The sequence below is a fragment of the Benincasa hispida genome, chromosome 11 (genome assembly GCF_009727055.1).
Source record: "Benincasa hispida cultivar B227 chromosome 11, ASM972705v1, whole genome shotgun sequence".
NCBI classification, from domain to species: Eukaryota; Viridiplantae; Streptophyta; class Magnoliopsida; order Cucurbitales; family Cucurbitaceae; genus Benincasa; species Benincasa hispida.
In genome coordinates this window covers 83,170,168-83,191,646 of record NC_052359.1, presented here as the reverse complement: position 1 = coordinate 83,191,646, position 21,479 = coordinate 83,170,168, and the positions used below count along the sequence as shown (strand labels likewise).

The 21,479-nt window shown below is 34.5% G+C and overlaps 3 protein-coding genes across 14 annotated transcripts; 2 read left to right on the top strand and 1 right to left on the bottom strand.

Moving 5' to 3' along the window:
• Positions 1–3,260: 3,260 nt before the first annotated feature.
• On the top strand, positions 3,261–4,740 carry LOC120092078 (peroxidase 31-like). The gene has a single exon (XM_039050279.1). It carries the CDS (start codon positions 3,325–3,327, stop codon positions 4,303–4,305), a length of 981 nt encoding a protein of 326 aa, XP_038906207.1. The 5' UTR covers positions 3,261–3,324; the 3' UTR covers positions 4,306–4,740.
• A 3,133-nt stretch (positions 4,741–7,873) lies between these two features.
• On the bottom strand, positions 7,874–21,089 carry LOC120092063 (CRM-domain containing factor CFM2, chloroplastic). 12 transcript variants are annotated; one of them, XR_005485895.1, is made up of 15 exons: positions 20,306–21,089; positions 16,156–16,678; positions 15,955–16,085; positions 15,292–15,597; positions 15,052–15,208; positions 14,643–14,935; positions 13,725–13,784; positions 13,572–13,628; positions 13,379–13,480; positions 12,602–12,844; positions 12,285–12,531; positions 11,588–11,718; positions 11,250–11,487; positions 10,290–10,449; positions 7,874–8,217 (listed from the first exon to the last, which is right to left on the bottom strand). XR_005485895.1 is itself a non-coding variant. In XM_039050266.1 (14 exons), the coding sequence occupies exons 1-13, from the start codon at positions 20,984–20,986 to the stop codon at positions 11,299–11,301; spliced, it is 3,120 nt and encodes a 1,039-aa protein (XP_038906194.1). In that variant the 5' UTR covers positions 20,987–21,089; the 3' UTR covers positions 7,874–8,217; positions 11,250–11,298. The 12 variants fall into 12 exon arrangements, 6 of the variants coding, with proteins under 6 accessions (XP_038906194.1, XP_038906192.1, XP_038906193.1 ...); XR_005485897.1 differs by having other exon boundaries at positions 10,290–10,392; XR_005485893.1 differs by having other exon boundaries at positions 10,290–10,349.
• On the top strand, positions 8,277–9,683 carry LOC120092065 (zinc finger AN1 domain-containing stress-associated protein 12). The gene is made up of 2 exons (XM_039050270.1): positions 8,277–8,917; positions 9,012–9,683. Exons 1-2 carry the CDS (start codon positions 8,804–8,806, stop codon positions 9,483–9,485), a joined length of 588 nt encoding a protein of 195 aa, XP_038906198.1. The 5' UTR covers positions 8,277–8,803; the 3' UTR covers positions 9,486–9,683.
• Positions 21,090–21,479: the final 390 nt, after the last annotated feature.

The following is a 21,479-nucleotide window of genomic DNA, read 5'->3' as shown; positions in this document are numbered from 1 at the left end:
CTTTATATTTCAAAATTCTTAATCAAAAGTAATGGCATGGTGACCAATTGCTTCCATTGGAATTCGATTCCTTCAAGTCTCTTTGTAACAAGTTGTTAATTTTTTTATTAAAAAATCAAAATAAAAAAATAATAATAGCTATCAAATTTATGAAATTCTACCATGTTTTTGTAGATACGACATAGTTTCATATTAAAAAATCTCAAAGTGTATATCGTATCAAAGTCATTGATTATTTAGTTTTACTCAAAATCATTTAAAATTATAAATGAAAATAACATACTTTAATTTATCTATTTAATTAATTTAAACTTTATGTCTAATATTTACAAAAATTATATTCATTCAACCTTTTATATTTCACACTATAAAATTATGCTTCCAACATTTTCAATAACTACATCCAACACATTTCATATTCATTATAAATTAATTAAATAAAACATATGTTATTCATGATTTCATATCTGTTTCATTACTTTTAGATTTCATCTTAGATATTTACTATTTAAATTTAACAAACACATGCATTGCACGTATTCTCTAACTAGTTAAGACAAAAATAAGAATATAAAGTTTCAAAGTTTCAAGTAGAAGTAAAAGAAGATAAGATCGATGTAATATTTTTTTAGAAAGAGAAAATATTAAAGAACTTACAAATTACAATTACAATTTAATTCTAATGACTCAGTTATTTTTGTTTTTATATACAGTTAATTTCACCTATTACTATTGCTTTTACTTCTTAAGAGGTTACGAGTTTCATCCATTTTTTGTGAGATATTGTAGATAAAAATAATAATAAATTTAAAAAAAAAGGACATTGATTATCAATTTAGATGACCAAATTTTCTTCAAACTTATAAATAAAGTTTTAAATATAAAATGTCTCTAAGTTAGATGTATGTTGTCCGTCATAGATAAATTTTTTTTAAAAAAAATAAAAATATAAAAAATTATAATAAAAGTATTTCAAAATTTTCAAATAAGTTTAAATTTCTTTGTTATCAATATCAGTTTCACTTAATTGATTGTTTGTTGACATCTTTGTTATCTTTTATTCATTCATTCTTATATCGATTTTAATTTTATAAATATATAAAAATGTTGATATCTCAAGTCCTCCTCTTGAACTACAAAGCAGCTCTCGCTCTTACATGGCTATCCTGACGGGAATCATAGGCTGATGTTGACTTTCCAGTGCTCTTCCTCTTAAGAAAGCGTAATCTGACCTAACTAGACTATGGGTGCAGGAGAAATAATGAATAAGAAACCTACAGACGATCTTTCGTACCGGTTACCCATGGGTATTATATTAGAGTCTAAAAATGTTGAATGGATTTTATCCTTCTCGTGACAAAACTGAAGACTGCCTTTTCTTCCTTCTTGAGGACCTAGGTAAAGGAATAGTATTAAAGTTCAAGTCAAAACTCTGAAAAAAAAACAAAAAGAAAAAAATGGGACGTAGAAGTCAAGTCTATTTGAAATGAAGGTAAAGAATGAGATAGATAATTAGTGACAGTATCATTTTGCTATAATTATAAATAAGTTAGCTCATTTTTTTATATTTGAAATAAAACATTCTGACATTAAAAGAAAACAAAGGTCAAACAAATGGAATAAAAAGTTAAAATCAATTAAAAGAAGAAAAGATTGAAATTACTTATTATACACAAATTGCCTAAATTTCCACATAAAACGCGGGCCAGCTGGTTTTGATGCATCACAAAAGCTCTAATTCCCCCAACCCCAATCTCTTTAACATAATTTTTTATACTTATCAACAAAATTAACACCACAATCACATATTAGGATTAAAATAGTTTTGAAACACTATAAAAAAAAAAGTTTATTTTCAAGTACACATTCAAAACAATGCACTAGAATAAAATCTTCAAACATAATAAAAATAAATATTTAAATTCTAAAATTGATTCTCAATCTGAACATAACTCAACAGATAGATAAGATAGTAATTACCATTTTTAAAATTAATTGTATTATTTTCTCCTCATAATTGTTGAAATAAAAAAAATATGTGTATAAAAGTTAATTAAAACCCATGTAAAAGTTTGAAATCAATTAATGGATTAGAAAATATTATTGGCCAATGCAAACAATAATTAAGTGAACTTTAAAGAAATCAACTAAAAGTAGCAATTATTAGTGAGCTGAGTAGCAATAAACTTTGGAGTAAGCGTCAATCTACAATTTTATGTTGTATTACTACCGGTTTTAATTTATATGTTTTGCAATTCGGTATCATTAATTCTTGTTTTTATATATAAATATTGAAAAACAAAATAAAATAAAATAAAATTTTTAATTATGTATAAATTTTTATTCAAATCTATTCGATTTTAGTCTCTATATTTTCAAATGTCAAGGTATTTTTAATAAATATTAAATCTAGTCTATAAAACTAGTTTTTTTATTTTTTTTATTTCTTTTTTAAAAAATTATTATCTTTATCCTTTTCATTATATATTTTTAAAACATATTCACATGTTATATTTATTAAATAAAAATTATTATTATTATTTTACCAATTTCGATAAAATAAATTAAATTTAAAAGTAATTGAAAATACATGAATTAAAATTGGTCATTTTGAAAGTAGATGAATTGAAATGAAATCAACTCCAAAATACAAAATATTATTAATAAATATTAAAATATTAAAATTGAGGCTACATAATTTAAATAGTAGAAAGAAAGAGTTTAATTTTGTATTTTTCAACAAAAAAAAAAAAAAGTGAAATAATGTTTAGTTGAATAAAAGTAGTATCACAAAAACGCGGGGCAGCTGAAATTTCCCAAATAAATAAAACAATACATTACATTACACGTCCTCTACCTCTATTTTAAATAATTCACTCACTCATTTCCATATATTCGTGCCCCCATTAAAATCTCCAACTCACATTCCAGTTTTTATCCCCTACAACCATTCACATCTTCGGCATCTACTCCCACCCAATCAAATCTCTCCACTCCCAATTCTCAAGGGTACTCTCGCCATTCTAATTCCTTACGCCCACGTGTCAGTCTCCCATTTGCTCCTTCATTTGCTTTCACGATTAAGCTCCATAAAGTTAAATTATTTTAATATTCGATAAAAGTACCGCTAACTTATAGAAGTGGGTCCCACCATGTCCGTGATTACCGGTCCAGATCGAAGCGCGTGGATTGGTGCTACGACGCCGTTTTTGCTCGTCTTCATCTGTTTCCCTCCGTAAAACCGCTCTTCTTCTTCTTCTTCTTCTTCTTCTTCTTCTTCTTCTTCAGTTCACTGAAACCTTAGAGAGAAGAGAAGAGTTAGCAATGGAGATTCTGAAGTTTCTCTTTATTCTTCTCTCTACGGCGTCGTTTTTATCTCTATCGGAATCGGTTCCTCTCACGGCGAATTACTACCAAAAATCCTGCCCGAGATTCAGCCAGATTATCCAAGATACAGTCACCAACAAGCAGATCACTACCCCTTCTACCGCCGCTGGAACTCTTCGCCTTTTCCTCCACGACTGCCTTCCTAACGGCTGCGACGGCTCCGTTCTCATCTCCTCCACTCCCTTCAACAAAGCCGAGCGCGACGCCGACATCAACCTCTCTCTCCCAGGCGACGCCTTCGATGTTATTGTTCGAGCCAAGACCGCTCTCGAGCTCGCATGTCCCAACACCGTCTCCTGTGCTGACATTCTCGCCGTTGCCACTCGCGACCTCGTCACCATGGTTGGCGGACCTTACTACAATGTTCTCCTTGGTCGCAGAGATGGCCGAGTGTCCAAAGCTTCGACGATTCCTGGTTCTTTACCGAAAGCTACCTCGCCGATTCCTCAGATTATTGATATTTTTAAAGCTCGGGGGTTTACTGTGCAGGAAATGGTAGCGTTAAGTGGTGCTCATACGATTGGATTCTCGCATTGTAAGGAATTCAGCTCTCAGATCTATAATTATACCAAGTCGTCTTCGTATGATTCGCAGTACAACCCTAGATTTGCGCAAGGGTTGCAGAAGGCTTGTTCTGGTTTTGAAAAGAATCCTACATTATCGGTTTTCAATGACATTATGACTCCCAACAAATTTGATAATTCTTACTTCCAGAATCTGCCGAAGGGATTGGGGATCTTGAAGTCTGATCATGGGTTGTATAATGATTGGAGGACAAGGCCATTCGTAGAGGCGTATGCGGCAGATGAGAAAAAGTTCTTCAATGATTTTGCTCGGGCGATGGAGAAGTTGAGTAATTATAAAGTTGTGACGGGGAATCAAGGGGAGATTCGGCATAAATGTGATGCAATTAATTGAACTCAGAGGCTTCTGTTTTTCATGATTCATTTTGGAGATTGCATCAGGTTGGAATCAAGATCATTTACATTTGGTTCTTTCTGATTATGAGCATATGAAAAATCTGTATACTTCCGCATCAATTGTGATATCTGAGCCAATATATACATGTTTAATTGTTTGGGTTCTGGGTTGTAATCTTTGTATTCTTCTAGTGGGGTTTGTACTTGTGTTGATCAGCTTCTGTATGATGTGTAGCCTTGTAGAAGGGTGAAAGAGTTCACAGTTCACTTAATTTATAAAAAAAAAATGTCCTTATCTTAATTCTATGTCTTGTAACTCTTGTCCATGATTTGAGTTTTGATCATGGTGCTAGTTCTTAAGATTTGATTTGAACTGATTGTTTTGACTGTGGATTAAAGGAGAAATAAAATGAGAGTTGAAATTTTGGTTCAATGACTTGAAATGGATGAATGAGGCTGGCTCTTTACCATTATCATTGATATTTAGACTTCCAAGAGCTGGAAACTGAGATTGTGAATTCAAACTTGAAAGCTGTTTCTTTGTTGGTTTTGTTTCTCAGAAAGAAATAGAATTAAAGACCCTTTTTTCTTCTTTCTCAAAACTTTGACAAAATACTTATATCCTTAAATAATGCCAAAGAATATGCCTTAAGCAATCTATTCCACCTAACAGCCATGTGAATTATATTCCACTTTGTGACTGAAACTTGATAATATGTCCAAAACCCTTTTAGATTTGGTACCGTTGTTGGTTTGTTTTCCTAACTATTTCAGGCTTCTAGCTTTTGAGATGGCAATGCTCACATGGAAGAAGATGCCGCCAGACAATGATTGAACAGGTAAGTTTATCCATTGCATGATCTTTTTACCTAATTTTGCATAGATTCTTTTTATAGCTTTTCACCTGCCTCTATGTTTGTGCAAGAAAGAATATTTTAGAACCTTGAATTTTAGTATTAAGCTTTTGCTTCAAGCAATAGAGCTTGAAGACCATTAAAGCTATCAAAATGGTGATGGATCCTTGTTCAGTATATTGTTGAAAAATGTATATACATCCTTCCTTTCCTACATGTTCTCTTTTGATTACTTGTTAGACTTTTCTGCTTGGTTGTCTCTTGGTCTTTTCCTCTGTTATAACCTGCTTCCAGCTATCTGTTTTCATATGCATCAATTTTTGAGCTGGAACTTCTCTGTCCTGAAAAATCACAGGTTTTGGAAGTTCATGGAGTCTATACATATCCTATACATTTCATTCTTTATTCTCTATTATTATTTTATAATTTGTTACAAATGGTTTAAGGTCAAGAGTTATTAATGAGCCAGATGGGTTTTATGTATTTAAAATGATCTATTATTGTCTTTACTCTCGAGGCTAAGGTGGGTGAAGGAAAATCAAAGAACAAGTGAAGGATTAAGAATTTTGTTATTATTTTATACAGTGATTGATTACTACTTGTTTTGTTGTTGGCTAACTAAATCCAAACCAAGTTTTGAAGAAAAATACACAGGGTAAAGAGAAAATTGGGCTGAAAAATGTTTGTTTGACATTCTCCCAAGTTTTAAAATAATGTCAAGTCAAGCTTTTAGGTTTAGTTGTCCCCATGAACAATTTGATTTCAACTGAATGAACTTGATGTCACTAGTGAGGGTGAAAGTTGTTATGGTTTTTTTTAGAAAATTGGAATTTGAGGATGAAAGATTTTAGTGGTACTGACTTTTGTGTGATAATGACATTTCATTACTGATTGGTTAATATGACTAATCTTTGTTTGAAGAATTTTGGTGATGTAGTTATAATATAGCATAAGTTAATTAATATAAAATTTGTACTATCGACACCATCCACACATATTGTAAAAATCATCTCTTAGATTTAAGGCTAAGGTTAGATGAATTTTCAATAATGTGTCATTCCCATTCCCTTCACTTCCGATTATTTCATCGTTGTTCCACTCCCTCCATGTGGTTCTTCCCCTTCCTTTCTTTTTCTTATTTATCTCTTCTCTCGCCCTTCACTATCTCTCTCATACATTTTCCACTCTACAACTTGCACTCTTGTTCCACAATCAAATTTTGTCACATCATCATAACAAAACACTTCAATTAATTAAATTTAGAGTCAACTAAAAACTAATTTGCATTCCTAAATTGAAATTTCAAGACAAATAGGCGACAAATTATAAAAAATGTGACGTCTTCTTTTTGTCTATTTGATCTGATCACATGAGTTTGATTAGCATATAAATTATAAATTGGGTTGAGTTTGAGTCAATGAAGTTGATTGGACCCAAGGCTCAATCCAATTGAAGTCCATGGTAAAAAGTTGGGTCAAATAAAAGATTGGGTTCAAGTCCAATGGGCATAAAAAGTAACAAGGTCCCACCCAAAAAGGACTCTTCAAAACTCTATTGATAGAGGTCTTACTTTCCATTCGGTAGATAATCAAAACGGAAGAATATTAGGAGACCCTAAAGACAAGCTTCAAAGATTAATTTTAGCTTCATTAAAAATCTGAAGATCGAAGTTTCAAGATATAGCTCTCCTAAAGATCTATAGATCGTAGTTCTAAAATTCAACTTTGGTTCTAAAAATCTATAAACGGAAAATTTGGAAGATATAAGCTTCCTTGAGCAAAGTTTAGGAATGAGAATTTTTTATCAATCACAAATTGTCATGTCATTTTTTAAATTGATAACAAAATTACAAAAGATCAGATTTATGACTAATTAAAAGCTGATATATGTCTCAAATTGAAATTGATGACAAAAGTTGATAGTTCTTGATGATGTCATGTGTTTTGGTCATAACCTTTAGATCGAATAAGCTAATTTGGTCTAATATTTAGGACCAAATTCAATTAAGTTAAAAAATAGACTTAATTTGGCTCAAAGTCCAACTAAGTCCAAAAACTCAATTAATTGGGCCCAAGAAGACTGAAAGATTTTTGTTTTGGAGTTTCTAATAGAAGGCCTAAAAAAAACTCTATATTTCATAAATGTCTTAAAATTTGAATTTTTTTCAAAGATGACTTTTAGGGTTAACTTTGGATAATTATACAATTTTTATTTATTTATATTTGATATTTATTTTTTCCTATTTTTGAAGAGGAGAGTAAATACATTTATTATATGAAAGAGAATTTAATATAATTTTCTTATTTATCAATTGGAAAGAGAAAATACATTTATTGTATTTTTTTTCATTTTCTAACATGGAAAAAACTGCATTTAATGAAATTTTATTTTCTATTTACATTAGTTTTCACGTATCAATTTATTCATTTTTTTGACAGATTAATGATTATTTTAAATATACCTTAGAACATTTTGATGAATTTATGATTATTTTAAATATACCTTAAAATATTTTATTAGGTATTTGAAAATATCTTAACCAATATATGAAATATATTACGGTTTATAAATTAGAGGATGATTCAATGTTTGACATAAATCCCAATATAAACCAATATAGAAAATATACCACAGTATATAAATTTTCATAAATTTCATTTCCACCACAGTATATATATCATAATATATGAAGTTTAAATAAAAACACTCTCGTTTAGGTCAAATAAACAAAAACACATACCACAGTATATATTAATTTTCTATCGAGACTAAAAAAAGTACATGTATATCACAGAGTATATATAATAGGAAAAAAAAAAACTAAAAGTTGAATCAGGCCCGCCGTACATCTATTTCGAGTCCATCCTCGCCGTTCATTTATTCTAAGTCTACTATTGTCGTGCATTTGTTCCAAGCACGCCGTTGCCATTCATTTGCTCTGAATCCATCATTGAGTCTGCCATTGTCATTTTTGTCATTCCGTACTCGCCCTATCGTCGGATCGTCCCACGTCATTCGTCTCGAAAAAAAGGAGGAAGGGAGGAGGAAGAAATTACCTTGAAACATGAGGAGAGAATATATGTATTAGGAAGAGAATACACATGTACATGGGAGAGAATAATGCGAATACATCGATATTAGTAAAAATAATGAGACAGTTTTTTTTTTTTTTTTTAGAAGAATGAAATGTTCAAGATTGGGCTCTTACATAGAAATCCCTTTTATTTTTATTTTTATGTTTCTGGCAAAAATTAGTAGAGAAATTAACAAAAAAAGAATTGAAAGTAAAAATTACAAAACACAGAGCGAATTTGACTCGGCATATCCTTCGTTCTAAGAGGTCGAAGAGTTTTCCTTTCACCAAATTGAAAAAAAAAGCTACACGTTTACACCACGTAGGAAGAAGGAATCTCCGCCGTCCATACAGAAGTTTCTAAATTTCTTCCAAAAAAAAAAAAGTTCATCCTCATTTCAATTTAACTTTCTCCTCAAGTCAATTCCAAGCCTATAAATAGCTCAAATTTCTTCCATCTTTTTCGCTATTAACCAACAAACCAAATCGTCTTCCACGATTTCATCCTCATTTCTAAATTAAATTTCCCTTCACTTCCAATTCCAAAACCTTCCGACAAACAAACCACCATGGCCGCCGCCGGAGGAGGAACAGAGGCTTTCCCCGATCTCGGCCGCCACTGCCAGCACTCCGATTGCCACCAACTCGATTTCCTCCCCTTCACCTGCGACGGTTGCCAAAAGGTTTCATCCCCAATTCCCAATTTATTTCTCCATCTCTGGTTTCAATTTTGAACTCTTATGTTTCTTTAATTCTAAAAATTGTTTGAATATGAAGGTGTTCTGTTTGGAGCATCGCGGTTTCAAATCCCACGACTGCCCTAAATCTGATCGGAACAGCAGAAAAGTGGTGGTCTGCGAAATCTGCTCTACGTCGATCGAGACCACCGGGAAGGACGGCGGTGACGAGACCAGGATTTTGGAGAGGCATCACGAATCGGGAAATTGCAATCCGAGCAAGAAGAAGAAACCCACGTGTGCAGTGAAGCGGTGCCGGGAAATTCTTACATTTTCCAATACTTGTGTGTGTAAAATCTGCCGGTTGAAGGTGTGTTTGAAGCACCGGTTCCCGGCGGAGCATGGTTGTGGACGGCCGTCGTCGACGGCAGCGACGGTGGTGGATAAAGGGCGGTGGAATGAGAAGTTTATGGCGGCTTTGGAGTTGAGGAGCGGTGGCGATTGTGGGAAGAGGGAACGTCCGACGGCGGCGAAGGGATCTTCTCCGACTGCCCCATCTGTTAAAGCTTGTTGATTACAAATTAATTGTATGAGGAACCAGTTCCTCCATTTGTTTCATGTTAAAAAAAAATGGTCATGATTATCAAAACCTCTCTTCAATAATATTCCCTTAAAAAAATATATTGTAAATATTTATCCACTAATATTTACATGTTGCTTTGTCAACTTCTTATTAGAAAAGATGGGTCTGCATAATTTTACTTCTGGATTCTATTCATATCTTTTTATATCAATTGAGATATTGTATAGGCCTTAAAATTTAAAAGATGTCTAGGAATTACATAATATTCAATTGTCATATAGATTTACTACCTATCTCATAGTTTTAAAATTCACAAAAAAAAAAAAAAAAAAAAGGCAGATTGAAAGTACCAATACTGCACATTTTCAAACAGTGTTTTACAAAAATGTCAACAAAAATATGGAATAATTATAAAAACAAAAATTCAAAAATTGTTTTTAAGTTATAATAAACATGCCTCTTTTCTTTTTGTTAAGTTATTATCATGTCTGTCATGTATGTTAGTTTACATTAGCAACCCTTTATTTTTATGTTTAATGAATTTTTATTTTTATGTTTAATGAATTTAATGTCAATTCACCTTTCATGTCCAAAATTTAAAATTTTCATGTCAATGTCAAATTCACATCCTTAGTATAAATTATTGAACCCATAAAAATATAAAAACGTGAACTGATATTTTAGTTCATACGAAATAATTGAACTTTAGATCATAACAATTTTAATGACATTGAAGATCAGTCATCAATTTACATATGCATCAAGATTGAGACATGACACATGCTTAAATCTTACTTGCACTATTACGAACGACTGTTACCATGAACCTCGGGCCAAATAAATGCCAGTTGATTTCTGGAGGTTGAGATCGAACAGTCAGAAATTCTTCAAGTAACAGCTTTGATATGTCAACCAAAGAAAATTTAACACTCTATGGTTAAATCTTACCTACAAGCTAGCATGTTGATTGAATAAAAAATATCAGGAATCATATTTTACACTTGGATGAATCCTTACCATGTAGAACCAGATATTGGATGCTATAAAACTAAGTAATAAAATCTGTTTTTTCAAGATTATTTTCATCCACTGGCTTAAAAAAGAAGTATACACTATATAAAGTCCAGTTAATCAATAATCTTGTAAAAAATAAATTTCAATGTCAAACCTATGAGGTGAAATTTTAGGCATGCATATAGAAGGTTGAAATAAGTCGGAGCCTTGTATTGATTTAAGAAATTTGTTAAACAAGAATTAACACATAAAATTCAAGATGAACGTGGGGAAAACACTGAATTTAATGTCTATTTGATCTATGAAGTCCCAAAACAGATATTTTAGTTTCAGATGAAAATATTGTTCCAAATGGCACCGACTTCATTGGACTATCAGGTTGACTCAACATATTAGTAGACCAAACAAAATGTAATGTGGTGGTTAACTCAAGCATCAGCTTATCAAATTTTAATTGGCAGATTAATCACCACGCCATAGTTCAGCTTATCAAATGCACTTTATTGAAACCTATGGTACTAGATAACCTCAAACTTCAAGGACCAAAAACTTCATTCGTCCAAGTTAAAAGATCGGTTTACTTTCAGATTTTAATAAAGGTCATGAGAAGAAATTTTGGATTTTAAGTGGAGGTGGTTTTAAAAAAGAAATCAAACGTTCCTTGAAAACCTTTATTATATACAAGATGCGAAAAAACATTTTGTAATAGAAATGAGTATACTGCGAGGATTTAAGAAATACCTGAGACTGAAGCTAGAATTCACATGGAGGAGCTGATTTTACTTTCAGTTCACCGCAGTCCACATTCAACCCTTATAGCTGCCAAGAGTTCAGGACACGTAGATAGTTGAGCTTCACCCTTGTTTTCCATCTTGGTAGCATTCTGTTTGCCATCTTGGGATTTATCTTCTTCCTCCCAACCCCTGTAAAGAATAACTTTGCTCGGCTCCTGAGAGACTAGAACTGCACCAGTTGCTTGCTAGCAAAGCCAAAGCAGTTTAAACGAAGAAATATTAAAGCATTAAATTCACTTCAACATAGAGAAACACAAACAAGACGGGAGACTTGGATGTGCTAACCTCAAGCTTAAAAACAATCTCCTGGACTGATGTTCCTTTGGCTCTGCCTTTGACATTAACTATAGCAAGAGAATGTTTCTTAAAATGTTCCTTGATTGCTTTTGCAACTCCTGTAATTATGTTGCTCTTGCCTAAAAATTAATAGAGGGCACTTAAAAGATTGAACAAGCGTCCATGGAAATGTAAAAATTAAGTTACTAACATTAAATTTCTTCGGAGGCCCAAATACTTAATAAACTTTTTCAGCAATGAATGGTGAAATATTGATACATAATTTTTTCTTTAATGAAGACATGGTTGCCAGCGTAAACAGAGAAATAATGACATGACGTTGCATAATATACATGCCAGTCAATAGTTTTACTCAAAAACAGAGATAATATGACATGACATTGCAGAATCTGAAGGCATAGTCAATAGTTTTACTCAATGAGGCTAGCACATAGTCAGAAGATATAAAGGCCATGGATCAAGAAGAAGAATAAATTTCAGGATTCATCCATGAATATATAAATGGAAGGAGGAGAAATTATTCGGAAGGTTCCCTCTCTAATGATGGCTCCAAGCTTCCAGCTCAATCCAAGAGAGAAGGATTGAAACTAAGTTCCTTGAGCTGTGTCCACATGCATCTCCTAATATCCGGCTTTAAAAGTTGCAAGGCAAAACTCACAATGGAAAAGATGGAAGCAAGCATTACCTACAGCAAGCACAGGACGTTTTTTCATCTCGAGGGCTTGCCGTCGCAGAAGAAGCCTCTCTTTGTTGGAAAGTTGAGGAGCGCTAGCAGGAAAATGACCAGGTTGGTTTGTCCTCATTGAGGAAAGTAATAGTGATGAATTCCCCTCTTCTAATCTAACAGATGGCTTCATCTCCTCATTCAATGCAACATCATGCACGGCATCTGAAGTTTCAGAACTACTTTCTCCTGACTGGAATTCTAGCATCTATGGTGCATGAGCAATTATACCAAGTAAAATGATCAAATTGATAGAAACAAAACAATTGTTGACATACCAAACAATTAGCGCCAGATAGAGGTTCAATACTTCCAAATTCAGCATTGGTATCCATGGACACCTTTGCAGGTTTTCCTTGCCTAACTGATTCAAATGAAGATCTGAGTTCGGCATTACTCTGGTCAACGTCATATATTGAAAAGACATCATTATCCCGTTGAGTGGCTTGTAAACTGTTTGCTGAAGTGTCCAAACAGAAAGTTCCACTCACATGAGTCCCATGACCCCCATTGACCATGACCTAAAACAATCGTGCCAGGGGATAATTCGTAAGTCACTTCTGAATAAACCCATCGCATATTTATTAAAACAGTAGCGAACACAGATTCACCAAAAGACCACAGAATCAACATGTGTACAAACTACAGTTGCGCAAACTGCAGAATGGCATAATAAGTTAACATTTTTGTTAAATTCACTTCAACTGTGGATATCAAGGCTAGGGATATTTTAATGTTCATTTTTTAGAATAGATGCTATAACAAGCGGTGGGTCAAGCCTCAAGATTAGCAGAAGCTTTTTTTTGTTATTTAAATGATAATTGGGAGACAGAGCTTTGTTCCCCTAGCCCACGTGCCTGCCTCAAGGCTCAGATATGGGAGATATCAAGGATTTTCTATATTAAGTTCACTTGAAGTTTCAAACTTGGGACCTCCAAGCTGGTATGACCAAGAGACTCCAAGCCCTTGCAGATGGGGCTTCCCTTTTGGGGCAGCTAAATAGAAGATATTATAAACACATATATTTCCAAACATTTACATGGTTTGAATCTTACCACTTCATTCTCCTCCAAACAAGCATTATCTTCTGCATGAGAGAGGCAGGCAGGATCATTCAAACTTCCAGTTGTTTGCATCTCGTTTATCCCTTCTTTTCCCTAATACATATCAAAACTGTAATTTACCAATCTGATGATTATTAGGGGGTAGACAAGTCCTGTGTATGAAAAGAATATAAAAACGGCTCACCTGCTGAGACGTTGATTTCTTTATTGACTCCATAGCAATTGCTCCCTTGTCTTTATCCTGAAAGGCGTGAGACTCAACCAAACTTGCTTGGCAAAATAGGAAAGGAAAAAGAAAACCAAATAGAGAAGGTATGCAGATTTGGAAGCAACTCACCAATTTAAGTTTCAATTCTTCTACATTTTGTGTAAGCTTTAAAACATGAAGTTTCAATGACTGCAAAATCAGCAACAAATAGAATAAGAAGTTGATGGATGGATAATACTAAGTCATTTCTTTTGAATAAGAAACAAGTATGTTAGTTATCAAAAATTATTACAAAAAAGGAGGTTAAGACGTTTTCCTATAAGCAAAAGGAGTCGCATCATATGCATACTTTTAGTTGGCATGAATCAGAGCGGTTGAATAATTGTCATTTATGTAAAATTTCATTTATGGTGTTTCATCTAGATACAAGGTAGATCACAAAATCCATGATTCCATTTTCACATCTCAAATTGTCCTGAAAAACTATGACATTTCAATACAAGCATAGCAACAATGCTTGATCATAGAAATTCAGCTATTTTTCATGAAGTCATAGCTGAAGACGATAGCCGTCTTGAAAAGTGCTTGGAATACACCAGTATAAATTGAGATCCAAGAAGATACCACTCTGTAGCCTACTAGTGATAATTGGGCAGCTCATAAAACATGACCCAAATTTTCAGGGTTCTTAAGACAGAAGATTTAAATAGGGAGATAAAAAAATAAAATACATTCATAAATGTAGAAAGGACCTTTCCTTAGTTGCATCAGTTTAAACTCCAATCCAATCAACCATAATCATTATTGTATTGACTTGTTACCCAGAATATAACTCCATTGGAGAACAGCAATACTTGACCATATATTTTCATAGTTGCTTCAGTTTAACCACTTTCTCAGTAAACCCATGAAGAAATCTTTATTTATATGATTATATCCTTCGAGTTCTTTGATTATATGATTATATTCGTCAAGGTACAGGAGAAGATCAAAAGAATGGGAAACTGATACATAGACATGGTAGAAAATGGACTAATCTTGCCTAACCTTTCGACGTTGTGCCTCAATAGATCGCTTCAATGCCTCTTTTTTATTCAAGAGTGACTCAGGCCTTAAACGTGCAGGCCGTTTGTAATTCTTCCCCCGGTATATGATGATAGCATAACTCCTGTTCACTCTCTCAACTGCTACTAAAATTCCACCACTTTCTGTCTCTAAGGTTTGTGCAATATCATGAACGGTTTTGAAACTTCTCTCATTAGTAATTATCTTTACAAGTTCCCTATACTTCCAATGAAGATGCATATTTTCAACTGTTCCATCAAAAACACCCCTTCTACCTGTGTGTATGGAAAATATAAAATAAACACAAGGGAATTATTTCCGCGAGAAAGATCAATTTGAAATGTCACTTTCCAACAAAAAAAGAACACCGTTCTAGATTGGTATGACTGACCAAGAAGTAGAAAAGGCTTCATTCTCAAGCCGATCTTCTTCAGCATATACCTTTCCTCCACAGTGATTCCCTCTTTATCTATTTCGGGTTGTTGGAGCATCTCTGCTTCCTCCAGCTTCGCTAAAAGTTCCTCTGCTTTTGCTTTTTTTTCTAATGCCTGTTCAATAGTAACATAAGGTTATAATTCAGAGACCAGAAGTTGTTAGCTCTTTAGCTGCAGCATTATCGATGTAGACATACAATGGACAATTTGATGCTAGTCTTTCTCATAGATGTCTCAGATGACATCAGCTTTCTCTGTTCAGAGTTAATCTTTTTCCACTCCGTGATGCTCTGACTTTCATTTGTGGGACCATTTTCATTTATCCCAAGTTTTTGCTCCTGCACCGTTGTAGCTGGTGCATTATCCATCTGTTTCATTTTATGTAACCGAATGTACCTTTGCTGTTCTATTGCAGAAGAAACGGCAAATGGCAGGAAATCCTTTCCTCTATATAAGACGATGAATTCCCTGTCTCGGGAAAGCAATGTTCCTCCAGTTAGCAACTGTGAAGACAAAATAAATTTTATAAGCACATGAAGCAAAACTGATAATAAAAGATGCATAAAATAATAAGATTTCTAAAAGAACTCACAATCAGCATACATCATATTCCTAAGTCTGAAGAACATATACATTTCTTTTTCATATTTAACCAGACACGGTTCCTGGGGTTATTTGTTTACACGGACTAAAAAGCTATGTGACATTATTTCCTGGAACTTATGATGTTTTCATACGTATTTACAAGACCCAACAGACAGAAGATGTAAGACATACTCTCTGTAAAGAGAATTGAAAATTTATCAATAACCTCTCAGTGAAAGTCTGGTTTTTCATCCCACAAAAAAAGTATCAATAACCTGTAACTCTTCAGCCATCAACTCACTATTTGTATTCTGCACCCCTCTTTTAACTGCAATTTTAGCTATCTCACATTTTTCCCACAGCTGGATAATGGCAGCAGCAAGCCCTTGAAGGTTCCTATTACGACCTGTAAAATGATGAAAATATAAGACACAGTCCTGGCCGTATTATAAAGAATTTGTATCAAAACCACTCACCCAATGCAAAATGGCATGGCAAAGGCCTAGAAAGTCTTCTTAATGAGGTCATTTCATCATTAGTTAGCTTAGGCTTCACTCCATATGGGAGAAGACGGAAAGGCTTACGGTATCCAGGAACAATGGCAGGAAGGAGATCCGCATCAACAGGTAGAGGATCATATCCCCACCAATCTGAAAAACGTGGACCTAGTCCTTCTAACAAACTCTCAGCATCTTCTGCAAGTTCTGCCTCACCTGGCAGTTGAAATCTCACTCTGTTTGGAGCACCAACACCTTGAATTAGAGTCGGACCGGGCATTTTATCAGATGAGGTTGGTCCAGCAGATTTTTCATTATTGATGCAGGACGAAATGCTCTCTGTTTCACTATTCCCTCCATCATCATTATATAAAGGTAAAGCACCTTGAGATGATTCATTTTTCAAAATTTCATGTGAGAAGTAAGGATATATATAATTGGGTCCCCGATATAATATTATTTTACTTCCAGATCTCCAAACAACAATTCCTCCAGTTTTTCTCTGAGAATGAGAAGCACGAGACAGAATCAGATTGATGTACCAGTCAAAATAGGAACTACATAGATGAATTGAAACATCTCATAACATTATAATAAAAAATTACTTCAAGCAGTTAAAATCAGAGCAAGCCAAATGAAAATATTCATACTCTCGAGTGTAGAGTCCACTCCCAGCTAACAAGTAATCAGAGATTCAGTACATTATTTGCTCCAAGGCATCAAATACATTTTTTTTACAACCAAAATCTGCTAACAAAGCAGTTCACGATTTTACGTAATGTACAATTTTGAGAAGCTCTAATCAACACATTGCTTGATTAAATTACAATCTAGTCTCCTACCCTTTAAAAAGACCTTCATAAATTTTTTATCTAGTTTTATCTATATGGTTGGTCTACTTTAAAACATTTCTAATACATTCCTGAAGTTTCAATTTTGTATCCAATAAGGCACTCTCACTTGGGTGCAATCATATCAACAATAATGCAGTGGAAGTCTGGAACCGATAATAAATCCATTGTTACGTGGAAGTCTTCCAATGGTCCATTGTTTCTCCGAATGATACTTAGAGTTGGATTAACTTGCTTCTTATGAATCATCATTTCAAAGCTACTAAAGAACTTATTTGGGTTAACATTATTACTGCCGTTTTGTGGAAGATTTGGGATTAAAGAAATGCTAGAATTTTCCAGGACAAAGCCAAATCTCCAAGAAAGTACTAGAATCCACTATTTTCAAAGCATTCTTTTGGTGTAAAAATTTACCAACCATCAAGAGCCATATTTTCTCCTATCTTTGGATATTTCATTCAATCAATGAAATAATATCTGACCGTTAAACCAGAAAAAAAAAATAAAAAACAAAACAAAACAAAAATAAAAACAAAAACAAAACCAAAACCAAACCAAAAAACAAACAAACAAAAACTTCATAGTCATTTTTTTGTTTCTTTTTTTAGGAAAACAACAACTTTCATTGAGAAAAAATGAAAGATTACAAGGGCATACAAAAAAAAACAAGCCTACAAAAAGCAACTCCCTAACGAAAGGGTTTCTAGCTAAGTAAGATATGACCTAGAGAATAATTACGAAAAAGCTTCGAAACTGAAGCCCAAAGCGACACATGGAACCTCATGAAGAACCAAATCTCACTGGGGTCCTTATCCAAGCCTCTAAACACTCTACTGTTTCCCTCCCCCCAAATGTCTCACAACACAGCACATATCCCAGCAAACCACAACAAGCAACCTTTCTCTCTAAAAAGCAGAGGTAGGAGGAACTCCTCAATCATCACTCTGGCTGGCTATCTGAACATCAAACTCTTGCATGAAGCAAATCCACATAGATCTTGAAAACTAACATCCCCAAAGAAGGTGATTCAGATTTTCCTTCACCTTCCAATAGAGAATACACAAAAAGGACCCATTAACGGGGCCATCTTCCTAGCAAGCATCTAGAGTATTCACACAACCAAACAAGACCGGCCAGGTAAAGAACTTGACTTTTCCTGGTATCTTAATCCTCTAGACCACATCAAAGACCAACACACTCATGAGAGAAGGATCCAACAGCTTCCTAAAGGAGCCTTCAGAAGGACTAGGCTTCCAAACACGAACATCCCTTATCCTCTTCCTAAAATGAAGGCTCCCCGAAAGAAAGAAAGCAATGCCTCCGTTGTCTCATAGTTATGCGTCCTTGGGTAAGAGTAGCAGTAAGTTGGGTGATTATTTAGGAATGTTAAGACAACGACCTGATAAGCAGGACTTTTCTCCTTATTTTATTAACAGTAGGGAAGAATTGGAGAGCTCCTTCTCTCTCATCAATCTCAAAATATGAGATTTGATTACAAAATCCTCAATGCCCCATGGTCCTCACTCCCTCTTACAAATACCTCCTCTCCCCGTGGACCCATTAACGGGGCCATCTTCCTAGCAAGCATCTAAAGTATTCAACACAACTAACACAGACCTGCCAGGTAAAGAACTTGACTTTTCTCACTGGTATCTTAAATCTCTAGACCAAGTAGAAAACACACTCATAGAGAGAAGGATCCAACAGCTTCCTAAAGGAGCCTTCAAGAAGGACTAGGCTTCCAACACGAACATCCCTTACCTTCTAACAACATGAAGCCCCCCCAAAAGAAAGAAAAGCAATGCCTCTGTTGTCTCATAGTTATGCATCCTTGGGTAAGAGTAGCAATAAGTTGGGTGACTATTTAGGAATGTTAAGGACAACGACCTGATAAGAATGGACTTTTCTCCTTATTTTATTAACATTAGGGAAGAATTGGAGAGCAGTCTCAAAATATGAGATTTGATTACAAAATCCTCAATGCCCCTCCATGGTCTCACTCCCTCTTACAAATAACCTCCTCTCCCCCTGTCTCTTATACACATCTAGATGTGTATAAGAGACAGACCTATGGCCCCCTCCTTTTCTCTCTCTTTTCTGTTTTGATCCCCCTCTCTAACTAACAATATTCCCTATCCTTTATTTACTTTGATATTTGCTTATTTTCCTTCTTTTTCTTTCTTCTTTGGTAAACTTTGGTTATCGAGGGCTTACCATGACTTTATTTTTTGTTTCACTTAAAAGACCTCATACCATAGGAGATAGTTGTTCTCACTTATATACGATAGATCTTCCCCCATCTAGCCAATGTGAGACTTTTATCACATTTCTACATGAAAGTCATCGAAAAACAAGTCCCTGTCATTTAAACTTGTGAGATACAATGACTACTTAATTTAAGGATTTTATGGAAAGCTGATTTTGTATGGAACTAAGATACTTGGTGGTATAACGTTAAACTAAATATATTATTAAAAAAAAGATTTATAACACACAATTCAAAGTTTAAGGAATTATGGTAAAAGTTTCAAAGTTAGCAAAGTAAATAACGTGACGGGATTCTTGCGCAGATGGCCCCCTTTCAGAGGTCCAAATGAAAAATGCCCACTTTTCAGAAAACTAAGTTTTCTACCTTCTGCTTGGGTCATCGCATGGTGAAATTACAATAACCACCCTGCAAAGCTCGTGTGGTGGCCCTCGACGCTCGCTTCTTGCCATTCACTCTCGCTTATCTCGATAACCATTCTCGCTATCCCTTTCATTAATCGTTCTTGATTCTCGCTTTGTATATTTTTAATTTGACCAAACATATAATGTTTCATTTCTTTCTTGTTTTTTTCATCTTTACTCTCTACGTAACATAAACAAAATTGAGAACGATTAATGAGAGTGAGAATGGAGCAAGCGTTGAGCCAACAAGAGCAACACCGAGAGTGAGTATCAAAACTTGAGCATCAAGGGCCACTACACGTGTTTTGGTGGGTTGTTACATTAATTTCAGAGCAGAAGATCAAAACACTTAGTTTTCTAAAAATTTGGCCTTTTTTTTATCATTTTGGTCCCTAAAAGGGGCCATCAGTACCAAATTCCCCAACATGATCTTATAAAAATAGACTTATTACAAACTTTTTAAAGTATTTAAAAGCCTAGAACCATACTTTTATATATTTTTTGGGGAAAAACCAAACTTATAATTGAAACCACATTGTTTTGACAAACCCTGGACCGAAAACATGCCGACAGAACCGAAGAGGGTTAAAAAAGTTCAAGAACCAAACCTCCAATAAATCATGGGTCCGCTTCATGTTCAACCTACACAAATCTTCACACACTATCTTCACAACCTCAGACCGCCTCCATTGCTCGTGTATGGTGTTAACAATCCCCTCCGTAATCCCAGCCTTCCCAACCTTAACCTTCTTCTTCAACCTAATCCCAATTTCCCCAAGTCTCCTCAACTCCTCCTCAGGCAAGCTCAACTCCGCCAGAGTCGGTGCTCTCTCCTCCCTCTTCTTCTGCCTCACCACATCCTCCTTCCTCTTCTCCACCTCACCTCTCAATTCATGAAACCTCTTAATCGCAGTCCCCGTTCCTGGTTCCGGAATCGGATTCTCAGGTGTACTCCAGCTCGAATCAATCGTGTGCCCAACCCGGTGCTTGGGCAGCTGATTCGGCAGAGGAACAAAGATTTCTCCAGGAGTAGAGGGTGAATTAGGGTTGGACACTGGTTCGGGGGGTTGCTCTGTGAAGCCAAGACTGCGAAGCTTGTCGGCGATTCTTTGGATGGCGGATTTGGGGAGGGTTTCGGAATCAACGGCGGAGCAGCGGAGGAGAAAACGGGAGGGTTTAGGAGGATGGGAAATGAGTGTGGGATGGAGGTGAGATGGGAAGAAAGTGAAAGGTGAAGGGGATTGGTCTGTTAAGGGTTTGAGGGTAAAGGAAGAGTGCGTCTGCAACATTTCATGGAACAACGAAGATGGCGAATGGAGAGTGGAGACGACGAAGATGAAGCTCTGGATTATGGTGAATGTATACAGTTTCGTGGTGTGTTAACTTTAACTTAACTTCTGGGGGTGATGATCGGTGTGGGTTGAAAGATTTTTTTTTACCCAGTCCGAGGTTGTAAATTTCATTGAACTAAATAAGTATTAAAAAATCAACCTAACTCAATCTACCATAAAATATTTAGGTTGGGTTAGGTTGATTCGAGTTAATCAATCATTTATTTAAAATTTTGTTCTAAAAAGAAGTAAAACGTAAATATGTAAAAATCTAATTTAATTATTTTCATATATTGAAATTAAGATTAACAATTCAATTTCAATTTATATAGTGAAAATTTTCTTCCTAAAATGCAAAAAAACTACAAAGTTGTTGAATAATAAATTGGAATTAAATAAAATTAAAATCAATATATGTATAAATATTCTTGTTATGAATAACAAAATAAAA